General features: G+C 42.5%; 1 protein-coding gene across 1 annotated transcript in view; it reads left to right on the top strand.

The window, feature by feature from the left end:
- The window catches only part of LOC144685898 (BTB/POZ domain-containing protein KCTD16-like), a 246,942-nt gene extending 224,185 nt beyond the window's left edge, over window positions 1–22,757 (top strand). Inside the window, exon 2 of the mRNA XM_078550910.1 lies at window positions 19,906–22,757. Coding sequence (XP_078407036.1) covers window positions 19,906–20,354 — 449 coding nt within the window. The 3' untranslated portion in view covers window positions 20,355–22,757. The remainder of the gene's footprint in view (window positions 1–19,905) is intronic.
- Window positions 22,758–27,312: the final 4,555 nt, after the last annotated feature.

Raw genomic sequence — 27,312 nt, forward strand, 5'->3', positions numbered from 1 at the left:
TTTCCTTCTCCTGAGGCCACTTCTCCCCCTTTGCCAAGCATGACCTTACCCTGCAGCTGTTGAAAAGCCAGCTACATATGGCTGATCTGGTAGTTAGAGACCTCCCCCCCTAAAATTGATGTGGTGCTGTCTGTGAAACCTGGTGCCAATGACTGCGAGTGCTGACCGAAGCAAGGTAGGCAAACAAACCTTGGTGTCCTGAGTGAAGAGCAGCTCGCCAGGTGCACGTCGCTTATGTGCTGTTGCGAAACACGTTGGCGTGTTTTCCCGCCGACGTGGGCGGGGGACGATTCCGGCGGGTAGGCCTAATAATGATATGCTGATGTATTACAATGACGTTCCCAAAATCCGATGATGGAGAATGCAGTCTAGCATCGGTGGGCTGAGTGGAAGATCGCAAACTGCTTTCACGGCGTTGTGAAACGAATCACGCCAGATTGTCTGCTGAAACCACCGAATACGCCCAACGCTGGTGGGCACTGAAAATCCCGGCCCGGGTCTGAGGAAACTGTCATCTTCCATGGTTTTAGCCTTACCACTGACCAAGGTCTCAGCAATGCCCATCCTAAGAATGGCCAGGACCATATTCTCCATGGGAGTTAGGACATGAAAGTTAGTCCTGCTGCCTCTGGTTGTGCATCACCTTGTCCTGCAGGAGTCAGAGGGTGTCGTGTGTGTCATGGTTGAATAGCTGCCAGTGTATGTAACCTGTGACCTGTGGACCTGAGGCTTGCAACAGTGCTAAATATGTGAAGGTGTGGTGTAGTGTATGAATGTCAGGTATGAGTCCTGATAGATAGAGATTGTTGGTAGGTGGGTGATGGAGTATGGTGAATTGAGCAGAGTAGAGAGTGCTTGGTAGATATAGCATTTGAAGATGCATTCATTGATCTTGGTCACTCATGCAAGGTCATTGGACTTTTTATGGCACTGTATCCAGGTGCTCAGGACTTAACTCCTGGCTTTGACCTCCATGGCTATCTGCCCCTAGTGCCTTCTGAGTGTGTTTCTGGAGGGTGTCCTGGCTCTCTAGGAATAGGGATCATCTCTCCTCCTGCCTACCTCCTCTACCAGGACTTCCAGTGCAGTGTTGGGAAAACTTGGAGCCTGCTCTCACCCTTGTAGTGTCATTCTTTAATGTTTTCTAGGTCAGATTCCCTTCCAGAATGATTGCATGCACCTGCTCCAGCCACAAGGTACTTCCCGTTTATGAGGTGCAAGCTAGCTTTAAGTAGTGCAGGCTGGTTTTAAGTGGTGTTAGCTGCTCACAATATTGACCCTTTGTTGATACAACCAACCAATCAAAGAAGTGCAGACTGGACACTGAAATCATTGTAATGAACCCTGGTTAATTGTGCATCGCGATCCTGCACCTGTTTTCGGGTGCTGGTATTTAGCCGCCAGGAAGTCAATTTTCTCGACAAACGTTTACAAACAGTAGGAAGGAGCAAACCTGTGTTCTCAGTTTTATTATTGGATTTTTTTTTCTAAGTGAATGAATTGGGTCCCTATAAGAGTATACATGGGCTGAGTAATTATGAGCTATAGATTTAAAATGTATTTCCCTCAGTGGCATATGATGGATTAATGCATTCATGACATATAATCTTTTAAAGGAAATTACCTTGGAGAATTAGGCCTGGATGAGTTACAGCTACATGTTCTTCAAAGCAAATGCTAATTATAACAAATCAAAGTGTTTGAGTTTGTTCAGCGAATTTGCTATTCCCTACACTTCTTTTAAATTTATTTTAATTACGCAGTAGAAGCCATTCTTCTAACTGTTGCAGCTGAAAATCTTAGAGCACAGTACACTTAAGGAAAAGGGAGCCTTAAAACCTCTAGCATCAAGAACCCGCTGGCCCAGGCAGATCCTCTCAACATGTCATGTAAAAAATCTCCTGCTTTGCGTAGGTAATTGTTTCAAAGTTAGTCTTTCATCCTTAAAAAACAGGACATTTTAGGACTTTATCCCCACTAGGGAGCTGCTCAGATAACCTTAGCTACAGGAGCACCAGCCTATAGATCCACAGGGAATTTTGGAATCAACATTCAGGCCAGTAAAAATCACTAATTGGGAACTTTAATTACTTGGAGGATTGCTGCTGTACTTTTCGATTAATTTTGTTGGACTCAACACAGTCACCTTTAAATGGCCCTGACCCTGAAAAATTTGGCAGAGTCAGGTATCCTCCATTACAGTGCGTGCTAATGCTGCTGTGCTCTGTTCTTGTACACTCCATAAACATTAAAGAGAATTCACCTCAACCTGTAGCTAAACTGGTACAATGTTATTCTCTTTAAACCTCAAATTTATGCTGTAATGATAAGTCTAATATCTCTATTTCCCTCTAATAGGATTTAAGGTCTCTATGGACATGTGTTCTTAAAGTTATATATTTCAAAGAAAATGTAAAAATGGTTCATCTTGATGTTCATATCAGCAGGCAGCTAGTCTTTCTAGCAGGACAGAAGGATTCAAGATATTGTTGTCCAACATAATGTCTAATTAGCCTGTGGGCCTATTAGATTCAGTAGCATCTAAAGCTGCGTTCATGGGTTCTGCTCTTTGACTTAAGGGGCAGTTGATTTTCTAAAACAGCTGTTATGTGCTGTCGTCAGCTTAAAATCTTTAAGATAAACCCTCGAGTTAGCAGCATACTTTACATTTTGGACAGCTAACTGGCCCCCTGTTAAAGCCCGGCATCTAACGATACAAATGCGGAATCTCAGCTTGCATTTTATTGCTGGAATTATAGTGCTGCCATCCTTTTATGCAAACTGTTTCCATGAGTGATTTCAGGAGCTTAACTAATAATACCAAAAGGCTGTTCAGAAAGACTCACTGGAATCAAAGTTGAAAATTCACAACCTTTTCTCATTTGTGATGCGATGGGGTTGGGGTCTAGTGGTGATGCAGTCACATCCTGGAGAAAATTATAGATTTTTCTAGTTTTTGAAACTGTTATTTTATTAGAAATATTTGTAGATCTCTCATTACATTATTGGTGGATAGCCTAGGCTTAAGCCAAGGGACAGAACAGTCAGATTGGAAAGGGAGCAATCATTAGTGTATCCACTTTAGCTTGTCTAATGTTTCATCATTTTTATTTAACATAGATTGCTATTTTGTCTTCCTTCCACAGAAACATTGGAAACTCTACAGTAATCCTTTAGTACCAATTTATTCACCAATAATCCCTATACTTCCAAAAACATTGCCATTTCTCCAGAACTGTTGGCTTTTCAACTGTTTGAGAATGATGCATTTCACTAGCCATCATCCAATTTATTTTTCATTGGCAGATGATTCCTCCTTATTGATGATTCTTATCCCAGACATGTTTCTCATTTACGGCTCAAGCTTACAAGCATTGAAACATAGAATCATGCAGCACAGGAGGCCATTCAGCCCAATGTGCTTATGTTAGCTCTTTGATAGAGCTAATTAATCCCATCTCCATGCTCTTTTCCTGTAGCTCTGCAGCTTTTTCATCCTCAAATATTTTTCTAATTCTCTTTCGAAAGTTACAACTGAATCTGCTTCCACAAACAGTGCATTCCAGGTCACAACTCGCTGTGTAATAAAATGTTTCCTCATATCGCCACTGTTCTTGCAAATCACCTTAAATTTGACTTAAAACAAAAGCAGAACACATTGGATGCTGGAAATCTGAAATAAAAACAGAAAATGCTGGAAATACTCAGCAGATCTGGCAGCATCTGTGGAGAGAAAAACAGAGATAACATTTCAGATCAAGGACCTTTCGTCAGAGCACCTTAAATTTGTGAACTTTACTTGCTGACCTTTCTGGCGTTAAAAATAGTTTCTCCTTATTGCCTCTATAAAGCCCATTTATAATTTTGAACACCTCTATCAAATCACCTCAATCTTTTCTGCTCTAAGGAGAACAACCCCACTTTCTCCAGTCTCTCCACATCCCTGGTATCATTCTATTAAATCTCTTCTGCATTCTGTTCAAGTCCTTGACAGCCTTCCTAAAGTATGGTGCCAGAATTGAACTCAATACTCCAGCTAAGGCCTAACGAGTGTTGTTTAAAGGTTCAGCATAACCTCTTGGCTTTGTATTCTATTTTAAATAAATAAAGCCAAGGATCTCATCTTTTTAATAACAGTCTCAACTTGTCCTGTCACCGTCTAAGGTTCGTGTGCATACACCCACAACCCATCCACTCCCAGCTGCCTTTGCTCCTGCATGCTCTTTAAAATTGTACCATTTAATTCATATTCCTTCTCCTCATTCTCTTTGTGTTTCAATGCAGTGATGAACAATCAGATTAGATAATAAATAGGACAGAATTTTCACCCCCCTTTTGAGGGCAAGATCAGAGGTGGGCAGTTGCATAATTTCATACTGACAGCTGGTGTGCCAGTTTGCTGCCACCATCCTGTCCCGGGCCATTTTCCTGGGTGGGATTGGGGCGGAAGGCTACCCTCCCGTAAGCTGCTGGTAGCCAATTAGGGTAGGTTTATGACCAATTCAGGCCTATTATTGGAGGTCACTGGAATTTTCCAGTCAGCCTGTGGTCTCCACATGGCTTTGTGATTAGGCCTGTTGCCTGTGCGCGGCCTCCCAGTAGCAGACGGTGGACCAGCGCGCCAGGCAGATTTTGAGGCCCTCCCTGACTACCTGGCCACAGTTGCAGCCAGAGTCCACGCTGTGAAATGATTCCATCTCCACACTGTGTAGGCTGCAGCTCCTTCCCTGCTGGAGGGCCTCATGTTGGCCTTCCAGCTTTGAGTGCCTATCTGCTGTTTGTGAGCATGCCCTCTTGACTCTAATTGGCCAATTCAGGGAAATTCACTGCAGGCTGATAGTTCCTGATACAGTGCAGGTCAGGACACTGATTTGGCACCCCGCTCCCCAACTGCCTCTCTCCCCAACCTAAAAGCATGCCGCAGACATTCCTGCAGCTCTTGGCTGTATTTGTATGGAAATGTGGGAAGATTCAGGACTGTGCATATATAGAAGCCAGGAGAATGTTGTTACTCTGCATGTATGAAAGTTAGGTGTTACAGGGTGTTGGATACAATTCAGTAGGTCTGAAGAAGTCTTTGTAGTCATACATAGTTTAACTGTAAGTCTTTATTGACTCTTAGAACTATTTACAAATATACATGAAGGGTACATGCAAGGAGTTGTCTCCATGCTTGCTGGTACACACGGCTCTGTCCAACACTAGACTGATTCTGGGTGTGGGTCATGTGCTCTCTTACATCACTGTGTGCCCGGTACTATACTCAGTCCCAAGTTAACCCTATATGTGCCAGACTCTTATACTACACTCGGAAAATAGAGTGAATGCATGTTCAAACCATTGTGAAATAAAAAGGAACAGGAAGGGGCATTGAACTTTGGATCTCACATGTAAGGAGGCGCAGAAAACTTCAAAATAAATCTCTGGAAAGGCAACACAAAACAATTTCTTGAAAGTGTAGAACAGTTTGAGAGGAAACATATTGGAGGTGGGAAGGTAAATATTTTGTTACATAAATTTCCATTTCTTATGTTACTTTATAAGTTCCTATTTGGGAGAAAAACTCTGGAATGTTTGTTCATTGGTTCAGTTTCATTGCGGGGCCAACCGACACATATTTGCCAGCTTGACAAAGGGACTGGAGTAGCCATTCTAAACAAGTGCGATTATGTTGACTGTTCTTAAAGACAGTTCCAAATTCATGTAGATTGGATCAGCCGTGAAGCATTACTGCACAGCCTGTCTCAAAATCAAGCTACAAAAACAATTATTAGACTTGTGTAAGAGTAACGAGCTGCCTTGTGATGTATATGATAGGATTTTTCCTCATAGCTCACTACATCCAAGCATGTATGGGCTGCTGAAGACACACAAAAATTATATCCTTTTACGCCCTATTTTATCAATGACTGGTTCTGTGCAGCATGAATTGACCAAATGGTTGAGTTAGTTACTATAGCCAGTGCTTAGTGAGTTTTACATGTACATGGTGGAGGATTCGTTAAAGTTTGTGAAGACTATATGTGACCTACATATTGATAGCAACTCCTCGTCTGTGTGCTTGTTTGACATTGCGATCTTATTTATGAACGTGCTGATGAAGGAAATCATTGACATTTGCACCATATCTCAATATCATGGCAATATAGACGCATCGACATTTTCTGAATCTGTATACATTGAACTTATGAACGTAGCAACTTGTGCAGTCGAGTTAATGACACTGTGTATGCCCAAATATATGGTGTCGCCATGGGAAACCTTCTAGATCCAGCACTTGCTAGCATTTTTGACAGTTTCCATGAAAAATGCATTTTTGATGGAATCAGCCCTACCTTAACCTATCCCGTGCTCATTTCTGATATTTATATGACACGTTTGCAACCTTTGAATCTGTGTAAGGATTTCCTTGCACACCTTAATACATTCCATCTCATGCTCAAATTTGCTTTTGAGATGGAGCTCCCGTTCCTTGATGTGTGAGTTGAGAAATCCACTAATGGGTTCTTCACTACTGTCTATCACAAGCCTACCTTCACTGCTCAGTATTCACATTGGGATTCATATAGCTCCACATGCTGTAAGATTGGCTTTGTCAGCAATCTTGTAAATAGGGCCCTTGCCATTTGCATACCTTGCAAGCTTTAGGCAAAAATAGAGCGCATCAAAGCTATCCTGTGGGATAATGCCTATCCTGATCAGATTATTGTTTGTTGTGTATCCTGCAAACTCACAAATGGGCCAAAGGCTGCCACTTTCGGACCTGAAAAATGCCTGGTCAACCTCAAATTACCTTGGAAAGGCAAAGTATCTCAAAAATTTGAGCACCAGGTTAAGTAAGCCATTTCACCCTGCTACTTACTATACAATGGCTACATGAGTGGTATTTCCCACTAACAGGATGCTGCCATCAGCCCAGAAAGATGTTCTGTCTACCATACAATTGAGCAATGTTGTGCATGAATTTCAGTGCCAGGGCACTGCCAAGTATGTAGGCCGTACATCCCAATGATTGGCTGATCAAATCAAGCTGCATGTTCCTTCAGTTGTTTGTAATAGGCAGAGTATAGACTGTACTCAACCAGCCCAAAGGCAAAACCCAGGACAAAACCGATACTGTTAGATGTGATTCCGTGCTTGGGCAGCACTTGCTGAACAATTCCGAGTACACTAATAGCTACACTAACAACCAAATGAAGATAATCAGTCAAACTCATAATGTGGCTCAATTACTCTTGCTAGAAGCAATATGCATTCATATGCAGGGACCTGTTCTCTGCAAACAAAAGGAATATGTTCAAATCTGGTTTCCTGGCTGATATTCCTCCCTCAATCTACACCACCAAGGCTGTATTCTTGGCTGAAAACCCAGACATTCATTAGCCTGTTGAAAGACCAGAACCCAAGAGAAAACATTGATGGACAGCTCTGGCTCTCTGACCTCTGCTGTCAATTTCACAATGTTTATGTACAAAGGTTAAGAGATTAAAAGTGCTTCCAGTTTCAGCTACTGAAAATTTAAAAGGTCTGGATGATTGACACTTTTACTACCCTGTAGTGAAAGGTGTTTTTTTCACATAGTGGAAAGTTATGAATGAATGACTGTTTTTAAAGCTTTTTTTTTTACACATCCTATTGTCACAATAGAACACCTTGGTTCTATGTAGCATATAGTGGGTCAATGGGCATGGAAGAGCCAATGCTTGGCATATGGGCCATGAGGGGTCATGAGGGTGGGTGGAGGGGCATACCCTGGCACAGGTGCCATTAGGGGCCAGAGGGTGTTTCATGGGGCATACCAAGAAATGGGGGCAGGAGAGGCCATAGGGGGTGGGCGGGGGCTCATACCTTGGCATGGGGTGCATGAGGAGTCGGGGGTTGTTTGGTAGGACATATATTGGCATGAGGGGCTATGGAGGGTGGCGGGGAGGCATGAGGTGGCATGGATGGTGCATGGGCAGTGTGTGGGGGATGTGAGGGTTCAGGACTGGCAGGCCTTTCTGTTTTTATTTTAACTGAGACAAAGCCCCACAGCACCGAAGCAGGGCTTTTAAACAGTCCGCTTTGGCACCTGGCAGCCTCTGTGGCTGCCTTCGAACATTTTCCCAGGTCGGCTGGGCCCAACTCTAGCTCGCACCCACTCCCTCAGCCATAATGAAAATCATGTCCTTGCGGGCACTTTCTCACAAAAGGCCTACATGTGCAATTGCATCAATGGATTGTAGTTACTGCGAACATTTTCCATCACCTCAGAAATCAAGGGTGTTGAAGATTTCTTGCTCTATTTTGTATGAATGGACAGAGAACTGAGATTTTTGTTTTAATTCAGTGTTTGCACTGGTTTGAAAATGTTTTTTTGTCTGAACAAGATTAAAGACCAGTGAATCAACTCTATTGTCATTTGGGATCGACGGAGTTGTACTTTTGCTAAGCATAGGGAAGTGTGGGAAGTGTGATGATTTGACAAACCTGAATTAGATAAGAAGTGTAAGTGTTGTAATTAATGTTGTCTTTGTGACCCTTTGTCTTGTAGAGACAGTGCCAGCTTACTTTGTACAAATCATCAAATTCTGGGTAGCCAACCTTTGATTGACTGAGAACCATTTGAACCTCAGATTCTTTTTTTAGTTTACATTTACTTTTGCTGTGAAATGAAAAGTAGCAACAGGAAAAAAATACACATTTAATGAATAACAAACAAATATACCAGCATCTGTATGCAGTGGTATAGTGAAGGCATGGATTTCTCTGGCTATTAACACATTAGGCATTAACTCACTCAGCCGTCATTGTGCCAGATTTAACCTGCCTACACTTTCTCCTAGTAAAACCAGAGCGTATATATTATACCTATCAAAATGACTAAGTGTTATGGCTATTATTTGATGAAAAAGGAAAATAACTATTCTCACGATGAATGGGCGTCCATGGGCTTGTTATGTATCTTCTACAGAATATGTATGTTTTAACTGCAGCAGAGGAATTTAGGAAAAGGAGTAGGCCACTCCTCCCTCAAGTCTGTTCCACTATTCAATGAGATTATGGCTGATCTGTATTTTACCTCCATCCACCAGCATTGGCTCCATGTCCTTTTATGCTGTAGGCTGGCAAAAGTCTATCAATCTCAGATTCAAAATTGTTGAAATTGCACCTTTTTTGTAAGAGAAAATTTCTCATTTCTATCACTCTTTGCGAGAAGTTTCCTAACTTCCCTCCTGAACGGCCTGGCTCAGATTTTAAGGTTATGTCCTCTTATCCCCACGAGAGGAAACTTTTTCTCTCATCTACCCTATCAATTCCTTTCAAAGTCTAAAAACTTCAATCAAATCACCCCAAATTCTTCTCTATTCCAAGGAATACAAACCTAGTTTATGTAATCTCTCTGCATATTCTAGCCCTTGGAGCCTTAGTAACATTCTGATTAGTCTGCACTGCATTCGTTCCAAGGACAATATATCCCTTCTAAGATGCTGAGGCTAAGCTGTATACAGTACTCCAAACCAGGGCTTGTATCACTGTCCCAAAACTCCCTCCTTTCTACATTCCTGCTTTGTAGCTATAAAGACTAACATTCCATCAGTCTTTTTGATTTTTTTTGTACCTGACTACTGCATTTTAATGATCTGTGGACCTCTAAATCTCTTTGGATTTCCACTGGTCCTAGCTATTCATTATTTAAATAATACCAGTCGAATACATAGCCCGATTCAGATCTGGATATCTAGCGAGCTGTTGTGGCCAGCATGAGCCAAGGAGTTGTTTTTTACTGCCCATAATACTTTTACAATTGCACATTTGTAAGGATTTTAGAGCAGATTGGATACTATGTCACCTGTGTGATTTATATAAAATTCATGAGAACCAACAGCATCACTTTTTTTTCATTTGCATCAACAAATTAAATTAACTTTTTACTTAAAATGAAAAGTTAGCTGAAACCATTCCAGATGTAGAGGTACACAAACAGGTTAACATGGGAAGGTCAGTATTACATGCTTTCAAATCACATTCAAGGGTGAACCATTGCTGCGTCACTTTTGAAACTTGCATAACAATATAGATGTTTAAAAATGTAGAATGCTTTTCTGATGATATAACTGAAATGCAAGGACCAATCAAAATGTTTATATACAGCATCAATCTACTAATATACTTGATTTTCACCATTTGTGCAATCGTCAGCATTTAAGAGCTGTGCAGATTCCGAATGAAAGTGAAGAATGTATCAAGTCATTAAAACCGTTAATGCAAGACTCAGTAGAAACAGCAATCATTGATAAGCTGACAGCAGTCTAAAGAACTGTTGGTAAAATACTGTAAAACTCTGGTGATTACTGTGATGGGAAAAGTGGCAGGAGGAACCCATGGAGATTTCTGTACTGCAGCCCACAGAATCCCAAATGAATGGTAATTTTGCAATAAATAGAGTCAGTCAATAGAAACACGTCAATGTAGTACAACAGCTGGTATGGAAATTTGTAACAATCCAAAGCTTCAAGATCTGACATAAGCTATAAAGAAATAAAAGATGGTCTAAACTGCTCTACAAGGTCTTTCTCATGAGTATATTAAAAGGCCAGATAGATGTGTTACAGGCTAAGTTCATATATCACACACTCCCTGTAGTGAAATGTACTCAAAGGAAATGCGGATCAGAGACAGGGTTACAACAACCTATGCTGCCTTTAAGTGCAGCTACCACTAGAAGCATGGATTTATTAAATTTACCATCGTACTTTATGAAAGAGATGCTCCGGGGAAGATCAGAAAAATTGTATTTGTGAGCCTTATTCCAATAATCTATTTGGTTTTTTTTTTAAGGGGAAAGATTACAAGTGAAGAGTGCCTCTTATTAAAACTGCCTCCTCCCATCCCCCAATAGAATTATCATACTCTTCATCATCTTCATCTCAGGCTAAACCTTTGCTGGCATATATTGATAATACTATTGCAAAAATAGCATTCACTCATTCTGTTTTTACTGTATATTTGTGCTGAAATGTTTCCGACATAGGGACATAAGGATGACAACATAATCCCTCCTGAATTGTATTCTCTGATCTAGAACATGACATGAGTTTAGGAGAGCCATAGCATTAACCAGACATCATCTGAGGTAGGCTGTGTGCACTATTCTTGGCTCGGCTTGTGACTCTGGGTAGGCGGGTCCCATTTATGTTGATTTAAATTGGAACACTTTCTATGGGAATAATTTAATGGGCAAAAGCAATCATGATTTCACCCACTTGAAGATGACTGGACCCATTGAGAGATGAATCACTATATCTGCAGTGACATTCTAAGGTCAAATTTAATCAAATTGCAGGTTCAATCCAAGCTGATCGCCAGCAGATTCAGAGCTGAAGTATCTGGCCTCTGTGCACTGATCACCTCATTCTCTCCTGCTGATTTTCCCATTGTCTGAAATTAACCATCATCCACGTGACACTAAGGACTCATATAAATTCAACGTCAAACATTCCAAAAGTCCAGTTGCAACTAGCAGAACATAGTCAAAAATTGTGGAGCCCCACTAAGCTTGACAATAATAAATGATACTACATGCCATGGATTCTATTACTGCAAATTAAAACCATTGTCGGCATAAATAAGGGGTTGCTCATTTTTGGGGTGATGTGTGCATTCTTTAGATTTTTAGATCTCAAAATTGTGGTTTCATATAGAGGGACCAACCCAGAACAACTGACCATTTTCTCTAAAAATGCAGTAAAATACAATAGACTGCTAATTTGCAAAAGGGTAGAGCACAGCAAAGCTTGCGTTGGAATTTCAGTAGAGCAGCATAAAAGGAATTTGAGCGAGCAGTCCTTCGTGTGCTGATTTATTGATTTCATTCTTGTCATCTTAGCTGGTGAGGAACAGAAGCCAGCAGTTCTCTAAAGGGATAGAACAACTTACAAAGTTACAATCACTGTATAGAGCACTCTCATATGCTTGTTGCTAGATGGGTAGATAAAGCTGCAACTTGCAAATTGGAAAAACAGACCTGGGAAGTGGAGTCTGTTCTTTTTACTTTAAATCCGTTATAGACTTTAACCTGTATACTTATAGAAGTGGCTCCTAGCAACTGGGGAAATAATAGCTGAATGAGGTACTTAAGTATGGTTGCTTTGATGAGAAATAGTATCAATAAAGAATAGTTTTAATTTGTAAAATCATTCATAGCAGCACAAATCCTATAATGATAGCTTTCAGACTTATGTCAACAGACAGAATAAAATATCAAGCACTGATTATTCTTTTGAACTCCAGACTTTTTTTTTAAAGCCCATGAGAGTTAAATCCATTGACAGCTTTGATAGTTGCAATTAGTTTTGAGGGCATTGACAGCTTTGTCAGTTCTTTGACAGCTTGACAGTTCCAAGGAGTTTATGCACTTTTTATACACAATCATATTTACTTTTAATAATCCCAAAGGGTGCTTTAACTCCCCCAAAGGGTGCCTTACCTCTCCCAAGGGTGTCCCAGGACCAGATTTTCTCAGAAGTTTGTGCCCTTCCACGGGCTAAATCATATAGCTACAAGCTGAAGGGACCTGCTGCTTTGATAGAAAGAGATGGCTAGTATGCTGCAAAATTTTCAAAGAAACTTCCTCTGTGCACGGTTGCAGTCTTACCCCACTGGCACAGGTTCCTTACACAGGTCAGGCTCAATGCCCCTCTGGCAGATGTTGGGACCCAGCAGGTGGTCCCTACATTATTCTTGTTTTTCAGATGGTATGAAACACAATGGAGGCCATAGTTCCCTTATTTAAAATTTGTCAAAATGCACCTATCTATGTGTTGGTGGGCATAGACTCCCATGTGACAACGGACACACAGAGAGCAGGTTGAGATACAACCTGGTTTGTTTTCCACCCTCTGTGAAGGCACTCAAGTGAACTTCTGTTGATGGATTCCTCTCAATGCCGGAACCAGGAATGGCTCTGCCTGATTTCTAGATACAGACTTAGTTTTTGTTTGGTTAGGGGAGACCAAACAAGATAATATTTATAATATTTAAATATGGGTTAACTGTAATCTTTCACTGTAGAATGGAATTTGGAATTATTTATTTCATCTTTGATCGCAATCTCTGCAAATTTAATGGGTAAACAAACTGTTCTGATGAAGTTTCATTTACTCTGAGTGACTTGAAGATAGTCAGTTTTTAGGTTTTTATTTGAAAATATTTATTTACACTATTTACCAGGACCTCATGGGAAGGATGTTGCTCTCTGGACACAGACTGTTTTGTGTCTTGCTCTCTTGGAGCCTTTTGGCCATCTGACCCTGACGTCATGCTTACATCATCACACCATCATTGTCTAATTAACATAACCATTAACCCTTTACTTTACATCTCCACCCAAGTTTAATCCCAAAACTGTTAAATTATTTTGTTAAACTATTTTTAAAAAACTATTTACAGTCCCACCATCTCGCCCCAAAGTCATAACCTCACAGGTTGGGACTATCCGGTGCTTTTACAACTCCCCCTCATCTCAACTTGAGTATTCTCGATCGAGGGTGTTGGGCTGCACTCAGTTCCTGGACTCGAGCATCATTTCTGGGAATGTTGCAGTAGAGTTAATCTTGTCACTCTCATTATGGTAATACTGGAATGACTGTTTCCTTGTGGCTTCTAAGGGTATCAGAGCCTTTCTGTTTCTTTGGAGAACTCCAAGTGGTGTTTTGACAAGGTATGATCATGGCTACTGAATTTTTTCTATGACTGTATCTTTCGCCTGACAGTCTTTTACCAACACCTTTTGCCCAGTTCTAACATGGGTAGTGTTCTCACTCTATGCCAGTGATTAAATCAGCTAGACTGTTTCTCTTTGTATGTTTGCTCGTGACACCTTACTCAGTCATGGAGTGGAATTCCCAGATTTGCACTAAGTGCAGTAGTGGATGGGAAAAATAACGTTTTACCCGCTGGCTGCAATGGTGGCTTCTCATGCCTTATCATCCCAAACTCCCCGCATTAATTATGTGTTCCCAGGAACACACCATTTCCATGGCAGGCAGGCTCTCATTTGCCCGCCACACCATCACCTCACTGCTTCATCACGCTGGGCGCCATTTTTAAAGTGAACCCATGCGCACACCTCTCAGTGCTAGAGTCATAGAGGTCTTCAGCACAGAAAAAAGGCCCTTCAGCCCATCGAGTGTGCGCCAGTCAAACAAGTACCTACCTATTCTAATCCCGTTTCCCAGCACTAGGCCCATAGTGCTCCCAGCCCAGAACTGCTGCACAGAAGACAGGATGGCCCCGAAAGGCAAAAAGACTGCAGCCCCTAGGTTTAGTGATGCATCCCTCGAGCGCCTTTTGGATGCCATGGAGACCCGCCCTGATGACCCCTACTCCCGCTCTGGCCGCAGGAGGGGCAGCAACATTACCACTCCAGCTTGGTAGGCAATAGCAGTGGTGATCAGCAACAATGCCCCACTGAAGAGGTTGGCCATCCAGTGCAGATAGAGGATGAATGATCTCATCCATGCTGCCAGGGTAAGGCAACCATTTCATCACTCTAAACTCACACACTCACAAGGCCATCACACATTCACTGGCATCTCACTCACTGCCAGCTCAGGGGACATCACCACTCATTCTTTCACACACCCTCACATGTCCATCTGGCATCATCTCTTCTGGAGGCTGCCTCCTCAGCCCTCACCATCTTGACGCCACTTGCACAGATCAACTTGTGCCCCCACACACACCCTGGAATACCCCCACTTCCCCAGTACAGCCTCACCCTGCAGTCTCTTCCCTTGCCTGAGGCCACTTCTTCCGCTTCCCCAAGCAAGCCCCAGCCCTGCAGCCATATAAAGCCACCCCTGCCTTATGGCTAGTCTGGTAGGTAGAGACCTGCCCGTGAACCCCCCTAAAGGTGTTGTGGTGCTGCCTGTGAAGCCAGCACTGATGACTGGGAGTGCTGCCCGAAGCAAGGTAGTCAAACAAACCTCAAAGTCCCGAGTGAAGTGCAGTTCGCCAGGTGCATGTCGCTTATGTGCTGTTGCGAAACACGTCGGGGTGCAATCACGATGTGGGTGGACGATCCAGCATGGGGGGGTGGATGAGTCCAGTGGGTTAGTCTTATAATGATATGCAGACGTATTACAATGAGGTTCCCGACATCCAATGGCGGGAGACACGACTGCCATCAACGAGCTGAGTGGATGATCACAAACCAGTTTCACGACATTATGAAACCAATTTTTGGCCTTCTTGTCATATTGTCCACACACGCTGCCGAACACGCCTGACGCCAGCAGACATGGAAAATTCCACCCATGGTCTTGTATGGTGATGGTGGGTCTCAATTGATGTTGCAATGAAGGAAGTTGTGTCTTTAGCCTTCTCCCCATCAGTAGTTCAGCTGGCAAAAAGCCACTCCTTAATGGCGTTGCCCTGAAATTGAGTAAGGCTCGCTCTAGATCATTGTTCATTTTCATGGTTTTACCCCTCTGTCTGCTTCTCCATTAGCCTGCAGATGGTGTGGAAAACTGGTCACATGGTGAAATTCATTCACTGCGAATTGTTGGAAGTGTGCATTCATAAGCTGTGGACTCTTGTCCGAGATAACCTCATCTGGAATGCCATAGATCGAGTAAATACGTTTCAAATCTTTTACCACAGCTTCTGTGGTTGTGGTATGGAGTCTGCTGATTTCCGGCCAGTGAGGGTAATAGTTGATGACTAAAGGGTAGATTTTTTTCTCTGAAGTCTAACAGGTCCATTGCTAGACCCTGCCAAGGCCTGGATGGAACTGTTGATGGTAGCAACATCTGTTGGCTCTTGTCTGTTGATGGCACAGGTATGGCACGTCAAAATAAATTATTCAATAGATTTAGAAATTCCCGGCCACCATACTAATTGTTGTGCCTATGCTTTGCATTTGTTAATGCCCAAATGACCACTGTGGAGTTTTTGGAGAATGTCTGCACATCACTCTCAGGATTACTAGCCTGTCATTGAATACTAGAAGGTCACCAACAATTGTCAGATGTTTTTGTTGCTCGTGATATTGTCTTAACACCTGACAGCTTGGGACATATTCAGACCAACCTTCTTGGCAGTATGTTCTGACCTGACTGCATTCTGCATCCTTCAGCTGGGCTTTCCTAATCTCCCTGAGTTTGTTTGCAGTTGTTGCAGAACTTGTTATTGATGAAGAATATACTTTCACTTCAGAGATGGGTGTCAAGTGATGTTCTGTAGCCTGGTCGACTGTAACTCTCGATAATGTGTCGGCAGTTTTCTGACTTTTCCCTGGCATGTACTTTGTTGTAGAGTCATAGCGCATGAGTCTTGGCCAGAAACGTTGTATCCTTGGCAACATCTTAGCAATTTCCTTGGAGTTCAGTAGAGTGAGGTTTATGGTCTGTCTCAATCCTGAATTGTAAGCCCATTGAGTAATCTGAAATGTTTTCGCAAGCCCATGTCGCCATTAGTGCTTCCCTTTCAATTGTTGCATAACATTTTTCAGTCTCTGTCAATGATTTAGAGGCATAGCAAACCAATATTTTCCTGCCATCATCCTGGATCTGTAGAATAATGACTACGAGCCCCATTGCTAATGCATCAGCTGCCACTATTGTCTGCAGTTTGGGGTCATAATGTGCAAGCACGTCTGAAGAGATGATTGGCTTTTCAATCTTGTCAACTCCCCAATACCACTGCTGACTCTTTCTCAGCAGGTCTTGTAAAGGTTCGTTGATGGCAGACAGATTTGGGATGAAATTTCCCCACCTGATTGACCATGCCTAAAAATCTTTATATGTCAGCAACACTCTTGGTATTTTGGGGGCCTACTGTTGTCCCTTTTTAGCTGTATAATATAGCCTAAATATTTGATGTTGGATTTCCCAACCTCTCACTTTTCACTCAGAGTGAGGCCTGTTTGTTCAAGCACTTTCAAAAGCTCCCAGATACTATGATCGTGCTCTTTTTTGGTAGCACTATGGATGAGCAGATTTTCCATGTGGCAAATAATGTCTTTTCTGCCTCTGAGCATGTTGGACATAGTGCTTTGAAAGATTTCTGGTGCAAAGTATATGCCAAAGGGAAGTTGATTGAAGCAAAAGTGACCGAGGGGTGATAAATGTTGTCAGCAATCTTCATTCTTAGTTAAGGGGGATCTGCCAGAAACCACTGTTGGAATCCAGCTTCGTAAAAAGAACACTTTTGGACAATCTCGCCGGACTGTCATCAACAGAAGACATTGGGCGTATCTCTCCTTGAATAGCTTTATTTAGCTGTGTCAGATCAACACAGAACCTGATTTCACCATTAGGTTTATGGACTGTCACTAGACCTGAGCACCATTTTGTAGGCACTGTAACAGGAGAGATAACTCATTGACGCAGCATCCTGTCACCGTGCTCTTTGGCTTTCTCGATCAGTAGATAATGTACCCTCCCAGGGGTAAATAAGCAGACGAGTTTGGCATCCAGGAGTAGAGCAATGTGATATTCAATTTTGAGCTTTCCCAATCCCCGGAATAACCTAGGAAATTCATTCCTAGTACAGCCTTGCTGTCATTCTGTGTTATCTCTTTGACTCTTTGTAGAAGACTGAGTTACGAACATGCTGTTCTGCTGAGCAGAGAAAGTTTTTGATTCCCTAGGATAGAGAGTTTCATTAATTTCTTTATCGTTTTGCCTAAGGATTGTAGTGATCCAGCCCTTCACTTTGAGGTCTGTGCCTCCTGGCCTCTGCAGCTTTATTTTTGATGGCTGGATCTCAACATTATTAAGCCAGTCCAATTTATCTGACAAGACTGTGAACCCAGCCCAGTGTGTAGTTTAAATTCTGTCCTGTATCCTTTGACTTCCAGCTCTACAGATCAGAACTACTTGTTGGGGTCTTTTATTTACCCCAGGAAATCTTTATTGTGAATGTCTTGTTCTTGCTTTCTTCCTTTCAATTGTACTTTAGACCTGCAGAATTGTTTAAAATGTCCAGTTTTTGTCCACAGGTAAAGCATTCGGCCCCTACTGCTGGGCAGTATTTGTGACGATTGCTGCCTTTTGGCGCTGTAACTAGAACATTTTAACATAGGTGGAAGAGTTTTTCCCACCCCATGGTGGTTTTTGCAGGCTTTTTCAGTGCCTTTTGGTGGGTGGAGCTCCCAACTTTGGGCCTACATACTACGCCTATCCCCCCTGAACCTCGATGTCTCCCTGAAGTGTAACCCAATTCTGTTGTCACAGCTCTACTTGCTTTGCAAACTCTTCAGCCTTCTCTAATGTTAAATCCTCTTTGGTTTGCAAAATGTCTGACAGCACATCCTCAAGCCCGTCGAATACGATGTGGTCACGAATTAACTCATGCTTTAAAGCACTGACTACAACTGCTGGCCAGTCAATACAGATCATTAACAAATGAATCAGTGGATTCACCAGCCTTTCGCTCCTTTCATTGAATCTCACCCGTTCAATGATCAGATTCTTCTTGGGGCTGAAGTAATTATTGAAGGCCCTCAGAATCTCCTTGTAGGATTCCAATGTCTTCTTGACTCCTTGTCTTGCCAGGTCATCATCAGCTAAGCCCCCAGCTGCATTTTGAAGCATACTGACCTTGTGTTTTTGTGCCTTTTCTTGTAAGCCCGATGCTGTTCGGTACCTTTCAAACTGTCTCCTCCAGAGCTCTGACCATTGTCTTTGTTGTGGACCCTCATTGCTTTGGAAGGGCTGTGGAAGAGATTGTGGCTGTTCATTGGCTGTTGACATCCTGAGTGGTTCACTGTCCCCTACCAAGATAGGTTCTATTTTGTCCTTCTTTGTTGCGAAGTTGAGCTGTTCCAAGGTCTTCACCAGTGGGTTACCAATCAGTGGTCTTAGTTTCTTAAACCGCCACCTCCAGTGCTGCCACCATGTTTTGATGAGGTTTTACTTACTCTGTGACTGACTTGGAGATAGTCAGTTTATAGTTTTTCTTGAAACTACTTATTTACACAATTTACTAAGACCTCATGGTAAGTACATTGTTCTCTGGGCTTAAACTGTTCTGTGTCTTGCTCTCTTGGAGCCCCTTAATCACCTGACTCTGATGTTATGCTTACATCATTACCTAATTAACATAACCATTAACCCTTTACACAAAGAACATGTTATTCTGATACAAAAAAAATACTGCAGATGCTGGAAATCTGAAATAAAAACAGAAAATGCTGGAAACGTTCAACAGGTCGGGTAGCATCCACAATTTTGATGTAGGGTCATCGACTTAAAACATTAACTCTGTTTCTCTCCACAGATGCTGCCTTACCTTCTGAGTATTTCCAGCATTTTCTGTTTTTATTTATGTTATTCTGAAATGGGTTATAGAATGCACACAATTTAAAATTTCTCAGGCGCAGTGTAATGAAAGTGTCTCTGATGCCTTTTGGTACATTGTCTAGAGAAAGGAAAGAATGAACAAAGGAGAAAAAGCCAAGAATGAATCGATAGAGATAAAGTAATACAATATAGTATTGGACCATATTATTGGCTTAATTTTCTATAAGTATTTAAATAAGTAAACACCAAGAACAGTTTAGATGCAATCTGTACAGAAAAGTCTGATCAGTATTTGGAAACATTTCTGTAATTAGAAGCTCCCTCTTTACAGGCGTAGTATCTTCATGGAAACTGACAATTCATTGCTTGTTGACACAAAACATAATATGGCGATGTAAATCATGTTGAGACACATCATCATATCACTTGTATGTGATATTACTGCAATGAAAGTGCCTCACCCTTCTAGCTGTTGTCCCTTTCAGGGTGAAGGGGCTTGTGGAAAAAAAACACTCAGAAAGACAATATCCCTTTAAATCAGTGGCATTCTGTCATAAAGTTTTGCAGTAATCAAACTAATATCCTGAAAGTATTCTGTTTTTCTCCACTTCTCCAGGTGGTTCTTCCCGATGGCCCTCACCACAGTGTGAATGTGGCTGCAGAAATGATAAAAGTGAAAAGGATGGAGAAAGTATAACCTCGTGCAATGAACTATCCACCTCAAGCTGCGACAGCCAATCTGAGGCCAGTTCCCCACAGGAGACAGTGATCTGCGGCCCAGTCACCCGGCAACCCAATATCCAGACACTGGACCGGCCAGCCAAGAAAGGGCCAGTGCAACAAGTACAGCAAAGCGAATTCCGCAGGAAAAGTGATCTGTTAAGGACACTCACCGGTGGATCACGTGAATCCAACACGTGCAAAAAGAAAGTCAAAGAGAAAATGACAATTGAGGAAGAGCTAGAGAAATGCATCCAAGATTTTCTAAAAATTAAAATACCTGACAGGTTCCCAGAACGAAAATATCCATGGCAACTAGAACTGCTGCGGAAATACCATCTATAGAGAATAAGCAAGGTCCTTGCAAGGACTGCCCCCAAGCTTAGGCTCCCCTCCCACCTACGCTTCTGGGCTCTCCTGGCCTCAGACTGTTCCTGCTCCCAGGTTATGACAATTCTTTGCTCCGCAGTGCTCCTGAGCTCTCATTGCTCTCTGTTTCCTGCTTTGGGCTTTGACAGTTCCTGGATACTTTTGGGTTTTGACTGCTCCCTGCACTCATCTTCAACTGTTTCTGAGCAGGGTCGGTCCCATTTACTGAATCCTGAACCAAATAAGGGCAAGGTAGTGGATGGGAAAATGACTTGAGTTCTAATGAGTTTTTTGCTGCTGATCAAAATTCAATGGAAACTTTAATGTCTCCAGATCATAAGACAGGCTAAGAAAGTGAGAAACTAGGACTTGTGGTGTCAGGGTCACATTTTATAAATTTTCAGACCCCCGCTCAAAAGAAGAAAAGCAGATTGTCTGGCCAAAAAAATGGACAGACATGTAGCAATCCTGCTCCTGGTCACTCTGGGCTCTGACCACTCCTAGGTCTGATTACCCATTACTCCCTGCTCTGGCTCCTGCATGTATTACGTGTGCAGATTGTCAATCAGACTTCAGTTTCTGTGCTGTTCAGTGTAAAGACTTTGGTGTTTGTGACAAAAAGAAATTTATCTTCTCTCACATGGAAATTCTCTCAAAAAGCTTTCATATACTAAACATTTCCTGACTGAAATATCTTGCAGCTGCACCACAATCAGACACCATTAGCTTGCTTGATTTAACAAAAATATAGGCACTTATTGGGTTTATGCCATTTTAAAAGATAAAGCACATTTAAAAGTTTGGATATGTTGTGTGTCAGTAATGCAGGTTTAGGCAGAGATTTCATGCACTAAATGTACAAGTGCCCCTGACTCTGAAGTGATGGATACATTTCTATTCTTGAATCCAGTGGCTGTTGAAGTTGATGATTACTTTTTGTTTTAGAAATATACAGGATAAGTTCGATGTAAAGTAGACTTGCACTGATTTACCTAACAAAGTGTGACTCTGAGATTCAGTATTCACTGTGTGATGTTTTAATTGGATCATTACTAACGGTCTACTGATGACTCGTGTTCTTTCCTTGGAGCTTTGTGTAACTCTCTTGCAGTGTGTGACTTTTTTTTCCAGTAAGTTTGTGATACATGTTTCCCTCCTGGGATGTTGAAGCACAAGTTTGTCTCTTCCATGAAATACTGCCAAAATGGTGGTCTCTACTTTGATGATCAATTGCTAATTTCAGGTTAAATTCATTAAATAAAACCCTTTGAGGTCTACAGTAGTATCTCTGCAATGTGTCTGAACTTGATAGGATATTTATATTTCAATTGTTTGAATGTTTGGTACAGAAAACTGTATTTTATGTGTTATACATTGGTCTCTTTGTGGTCTGTGCCCCTTGCTATTATGTTAGTGCAGAATTTAAAAATTAATTTATCAGTCCTCAGAGGGTTAATTAAATAAGAATCAGAGTACCTTTGATTTTTTTTTCAGTGTTTCAGTTACATAAAAAGAAAAGGGACATTAAGTCTTACAAATTTCTCAACAAAGTGAACAAATGACCAGCTGAACAATGGCACCTGTAAAGGTGTCTCATTGAACTGAGCAGTTTTATGGTCACTTTTCACTCATTATCTTTTAAATGTGCAATAAGATAGTATAATTTTGTGTTGGTTGAAAATATCAGTCATTTTTATGTGATGCCATTGTGATAACTACAATTTATGGGTTTTTTGGGTTCTTCCCCCACCTACCCCAAACTGTGAGACTCCTCTATGAAGGACGTGCCTCACCTTGTTTCTATTTTTTTTGCTTAATCTCCAGAAGAGCAATTGTTCCTCACTGTGATCTAATTTTGCTGAGGATTGACATCCAAAATATTACCTTTTAACAAGCAAGCCCAGCCTGGTTTGAGCCACTGGCTTTGCATATTTCTTGTCAGTGCCAAGTTAATGATAGAAAGACATTGCTAGCTAGGCATTATCAGCCTCTTTTCCCTGTGGACCATCAAGATCGTCTATGTCCTTTAAAATAACTCTAAGTGATAAAGATAATGACCACTTCTGAACTTCATCAGACTGTTAGCTGAATGCAAAGGCTGCCGGGACACCATCTTTGGCTACTGGGCTTACTTGGATTCAGTAGTAAGTTAGTTTTTTGTGAATTAAGGTGATATGTTGCACCGTGTTCTTGCAAATCTCCATATAACTGGTTGATATTCCTGTGGTACCGCACTGTTTTGTTTTATAAATTACAGACACAAAAGAAATGTGTGACTGACAGCTTGTAATGGTTGGAAATGTATAGTTTAAATATACAGTATAAGGAAATGCACAATATTTATAAATAAAAATATACACAAATCATTCAGATTGCTGATGTACTACAATATGAAGCAAAATATTAGTCAAATGTTATTAATAAATTTGATGACATTATCTTGATGGCTAAGATTAGCTAATTTAGCACAGACCAAGAGTTAAACCTGAGATTTTTCATACTCTGCACATTTATCCATTGAACCACCAGAGGTGCTTGTAGCAGAAATGCTTTGGAAGAGTTTTACAACAGTTTTTTTTGGCTTTCGTCTAGCATTTAGTAATTTGAGAGTACTTTGTTTATTTCCTATTGGCTTCAAATTTGATATTTTGGACAAAAGCAACTGATATTCTAGAGTTAAAGGTATGAGATGAAGGCATGGTTCATCTTGAAATGACCACAATGCAAGGGAACAAAGGAAAATGAGATGGAGAAAACTGCATGATCATAATGGAGCCCTCCTGATTTTCTATCCACTAATTTAAAAGACCAATAAGTTGATTGAGCTCTGTCTGCAAATACAATCTTTCCATTCTAATTTCATCTATGCACTATGCCAAGATGATCTTTTGTGCTCAAGTGCAATGTAAGAAAAATGTGTCCTTATAACTCTGCCACTACTGTATGTGTGCAATATCAAACATGGTAATACAGCTATGAAATTGTAGCATAAAAATATAGCAACAAGAAACAGAATTTAGAACTCTTCGTAGTGATTCAGTATGCAATTTAAGGAAAAGCAGCAGACAATGGGATTTTGTCCTTGTCCTTATGGAAATGCATCTATTCCAAACGTTTGTCATTTCTAGGATACTACACTGATACGACATTCTTTTGATTTCATAAAAGAACAAAATTGGTGAATGCAGCTATGGTAAGATTTTATTCCAAACTAAACCTAGATTTATTGCTGTAGCAAACCAGCTAGTAATTGAGCACCATTTAATGCTGAGTTACATCACTGACTGCATATTACAGAATCATGGAAGCATAAAATGGTTACAACACAGAAAGAGGCAATTCATTTTGTTGTGTGTATATTGGCTTTCTGTGAGAGTGACACAGCTAGTCCCTATAGCCCTGCATTTTTTATCTCTTCACATCCAATTCCCTTTTGAAAACCATGATTGAACCTGCCACAGCCAAAGTTTGTCAGTGCAATCCAGATCCTAACCATTCATGATGTCCACATGTTGTCTATTCTTTTGCCATTCATTTCAGTAGGTGAAGGGGAGGCAGTGGCAGTGGCGGTGGCCTAGTGGTATTGTCGCCCGACTAGTAATCCAGAGACCTGGGTTTGAATCCCACCATGGCAGATGGTGGAATTTGAATCCAATAAAAAAAATCTGGAATTAAATGTCCAATGATGATCATGAAACCATTATAGGAAAAACCCATCTGGTTCAATAATCTGCTGTCCTTACCTGGCCTGGCCTGCATGTAACTCCAGACCCACAGCAATGTGGTTGACTCTTAAATGGCCTAGCAAGCCATTCAGTTGTATCAAATCACTAAAAACAAGTCAACAAGGAATGAAACCAGATGGACCACCTGACATTGACCCAGAAATGACAATGACAAAGTCAACCCTGCAAAGTCCTCCTTACTCTGGGGGCTTGTGGCAAAATTGGGAGTGTTGTCTCACAGATCACAAGTCTTCAGCCAAATTGTTTCACTCCATGTGACATCAAGAAATGGCTGAAGGTACTGGATACTGCAAAGGCTATGGGCCCTGATGATATTCTGGCAATAGTACTGAAGACTTGTGCTCCAGAACTTGCTGTGCCTGTAACCAAGCTGTTCCAGTACAGCTACAACACTGGCATCTACCCAGCAATGTGGAAAATTGCCCAGGTATGTCCTATACTCAAAAAGCAGGACAAATCCAACCTGGCCAATTACTGCCCCATCAGCCTACTCTTAATCACCAATAAAGTGATGGAAGGGGTCATTAACAATGCCATCAAGCAGCACTTGCTTAGCCCAGCTTGGGTTTCACCATGGCCACTCAGCTTTTGACATCATTACAGCCTTGGTTCAAACATGGACAAAAAAGCTGACCTCCAGATGCAAGGTGAGAGTGACTGCCCTTCACATCAAGACAGCATTTGACTAAGTGTGGCATCAAGGAGCCCTAGCAAAACTGCCGTCACTGGGAATTGGGGGGGAAACTCTCCGCTGGTTGGAGTCATACCTGGCACACAGGAAGATGGTTGTGGTTGTTGGAGGTCAGTCATCTCAGTTCCAGGGCATCATTGCAGGAGATCCTCAGGGTGTCCTAGGCCCAACCATCTTCAAATGCTTCATCAATGACCTTCCTTCCATCATAAGATCAAAAGTGGGGATGTTCACTGATGATTGCACAATGTTCAGCACCATTTGATACTCCTCAGATACTGGAGCAGTCCATGTCCAAATGCAGCAAGACCTGGACAATATCCAAGCTTGGGCTGTAAAGTAACATTCGTGCCACACAAGTGCCAGGCAATGACCATCTCCAACAAGAGAGAACTTAACCATTGCCCCTTGACATTCAATGGCATTACCATTGCTGAATCCCCCACTATCAACAACCTGGGGGCTACCACTGATGAGAAACTGAACTGGACTAGCCATAAAAATACTGTGGCTACAAGAGCAGGCCAGAGGTGAGGAATCCTGCAGCAAGTAACTCACCTCACGACTCCCCAAAGCCTGTCCACCATCTACAAGGCACAAATCAGGAGTGTAATGGAATACTCTCCACTTGCCTGGATGAGTGCAGCTCCAACAGCACTCATGAAGCTTGGGAGAGTATTTTTATGATAGTGATCATAATTTAGATTTAACGTAGCTATGAAAAAGGACAAGCCAAGAGTAAAATTAGGGAAAGTTAGGGAAATTTTAAATTGGGGAAAAGCCAATTTTACTAAGCTGAGATGTAATTTGACAAAAAAAGACTGCAAATAGCTACTCAGAGGAATCGGGAATGTAGGTGGAAAGAGACTGGACAAGGGGAGAGAGAATGGAGTCAAGATAGGAAGAAATGAGTTCCGTGGGGCAGGAACAGGCTGACACAATGGGTCTACCGGGACAGTCCTGTTTGTGGATTTTGGGAAGGAGGTAGATGGAGACTATGAGGTTGGAAGCTGTGGAAGGAAGATCTCCAGAGGCGATGAAGTCAGTGACAGTCCTGGAAACAATGGCTTGATGTTCGGTGGTGGGGTTGTGGTCCGGGGGCGGGTGTGGGGGGGGGGAGGTAGGAGTGTGGAGAGGGGTAGGACTAAGGGTGGAGGAAGAAATAAAGGTGGAGGAAGGAGTCAGGAAGGGGGGAAGGAGTAAGGGTGTCTGAAGGAGTCAGGAAGGGGGAAGAAGTAAGGCTGGAGGAAGGAGTTGGGAGGGGGTAAGGACTAAGGGTGATGGAAGAAATAAGAATGTCTGAAGAAGTCAGGAAGGGTGAAGAACTAAGCGTGGGGTTGGTGGGGGGGTGGGGGGAGGGGGGGGAGGACTAAGGTGAGGGGGGAGTCTGCAGGGGGGAAGGGATTCCTGGGGGAAGGGGTTCAAGGGGTTCCAAGGGGGGAGGGGTCAATGGGGGGGATGTCCAGGTGAATGTGCAAGGGAGGGCTCTGATGAGTCCTGAACTGCCTCCTGGGGAGCGAACTGAGGGTGTGCGTGTTATGAGGGAAGGGTGAGACTGACTGAGGGCAGAGTGAGGCAGTAAGGTTGGAGGGTGATGGTTCGATGGTAGAAGAGACGGCAATGGTCGTTGGTAGGGACTTGGAGTCAGACACGGACCCTGGGGGTGGGAAGGAGGAGGTCAGGGAGGTTAATGTGGATGGGGGTGGGATTTTCAGGAAGGAAGGGAATGTGCACATTCACCTGGACATCCCCGAAAGAAAAGGGTTGTGGCCGGTATTGGGAGGTGGAAGGTGATGCCGGGGGGGGGGGCCAACAGTGATGGTGGAAAGAAAATAGGTGAGTGGGGGGGAGGGGAAAGGATGGGGGAGTGAATGAAACCACCACTATGCTGGCTAAGTCAAAAGTAAAGTGAGAGTCGTGGTGGGCGAGATCAGATACTGCATGGGAGTGTGATCAATGGGTGTGTGGAGATGCAGGTCAGCACAGATGGACAACTGAAAATGTACCCGGCAGGCAGTGTTGAAAATGCTCAGGACATTGAGGTGAATGTGATACGGGAAGGATCCATATGCATGGGAGAATGCTTACAAGAGGCTCTGAAAGGCTCTACCACTCACATACACTTCTCCCTCCAGAATCACTCGTTGGCCAGCTGCTCCCTCTGCGGTGATAGGGGATGAGGTTGAGCGAGTCACAGGCAAAGGGGACTCGGAGGGAGACAACATCCTCAGATTCCTGAGTGGATGACCCAGGGGTGTCCAGCTGCCGCTCCTCTTCCCTTTGAGTGCCCAGGGGCCCCAGCCTGACTCCTTGAGGGGAAGGAGCTCCTGGAAGGACATTGACGTGCCCTTTTTCCCTCCCATGTCGTCACTGCAGGAACTCACCCATGGCTCCCGCAATGGGGTGCAGGTTTGCACACATCTCCGTGTTCTGCCGGACCAGGGTCTTCGTGGCGTCTGCCATCCTTCCCATGGAGGCCTCTATATGCGTACATGTG

The sequence above is a fragment of the Cetorhinus maximus genome, chromosome 10 (genome assembly GCF_964194155.1).
Source record: "Cetorhinus maximus chromosome 10, sCetMax3.hap1.1, whole genome shotgun sequence".
NCBI classification, from domain to species: Eukaryota; Metazoa; Chordata; class Chondrichthyes; order Lamniformes; family Cetorhinidae; genus Cetorhinus; species Cetorhinus maximus.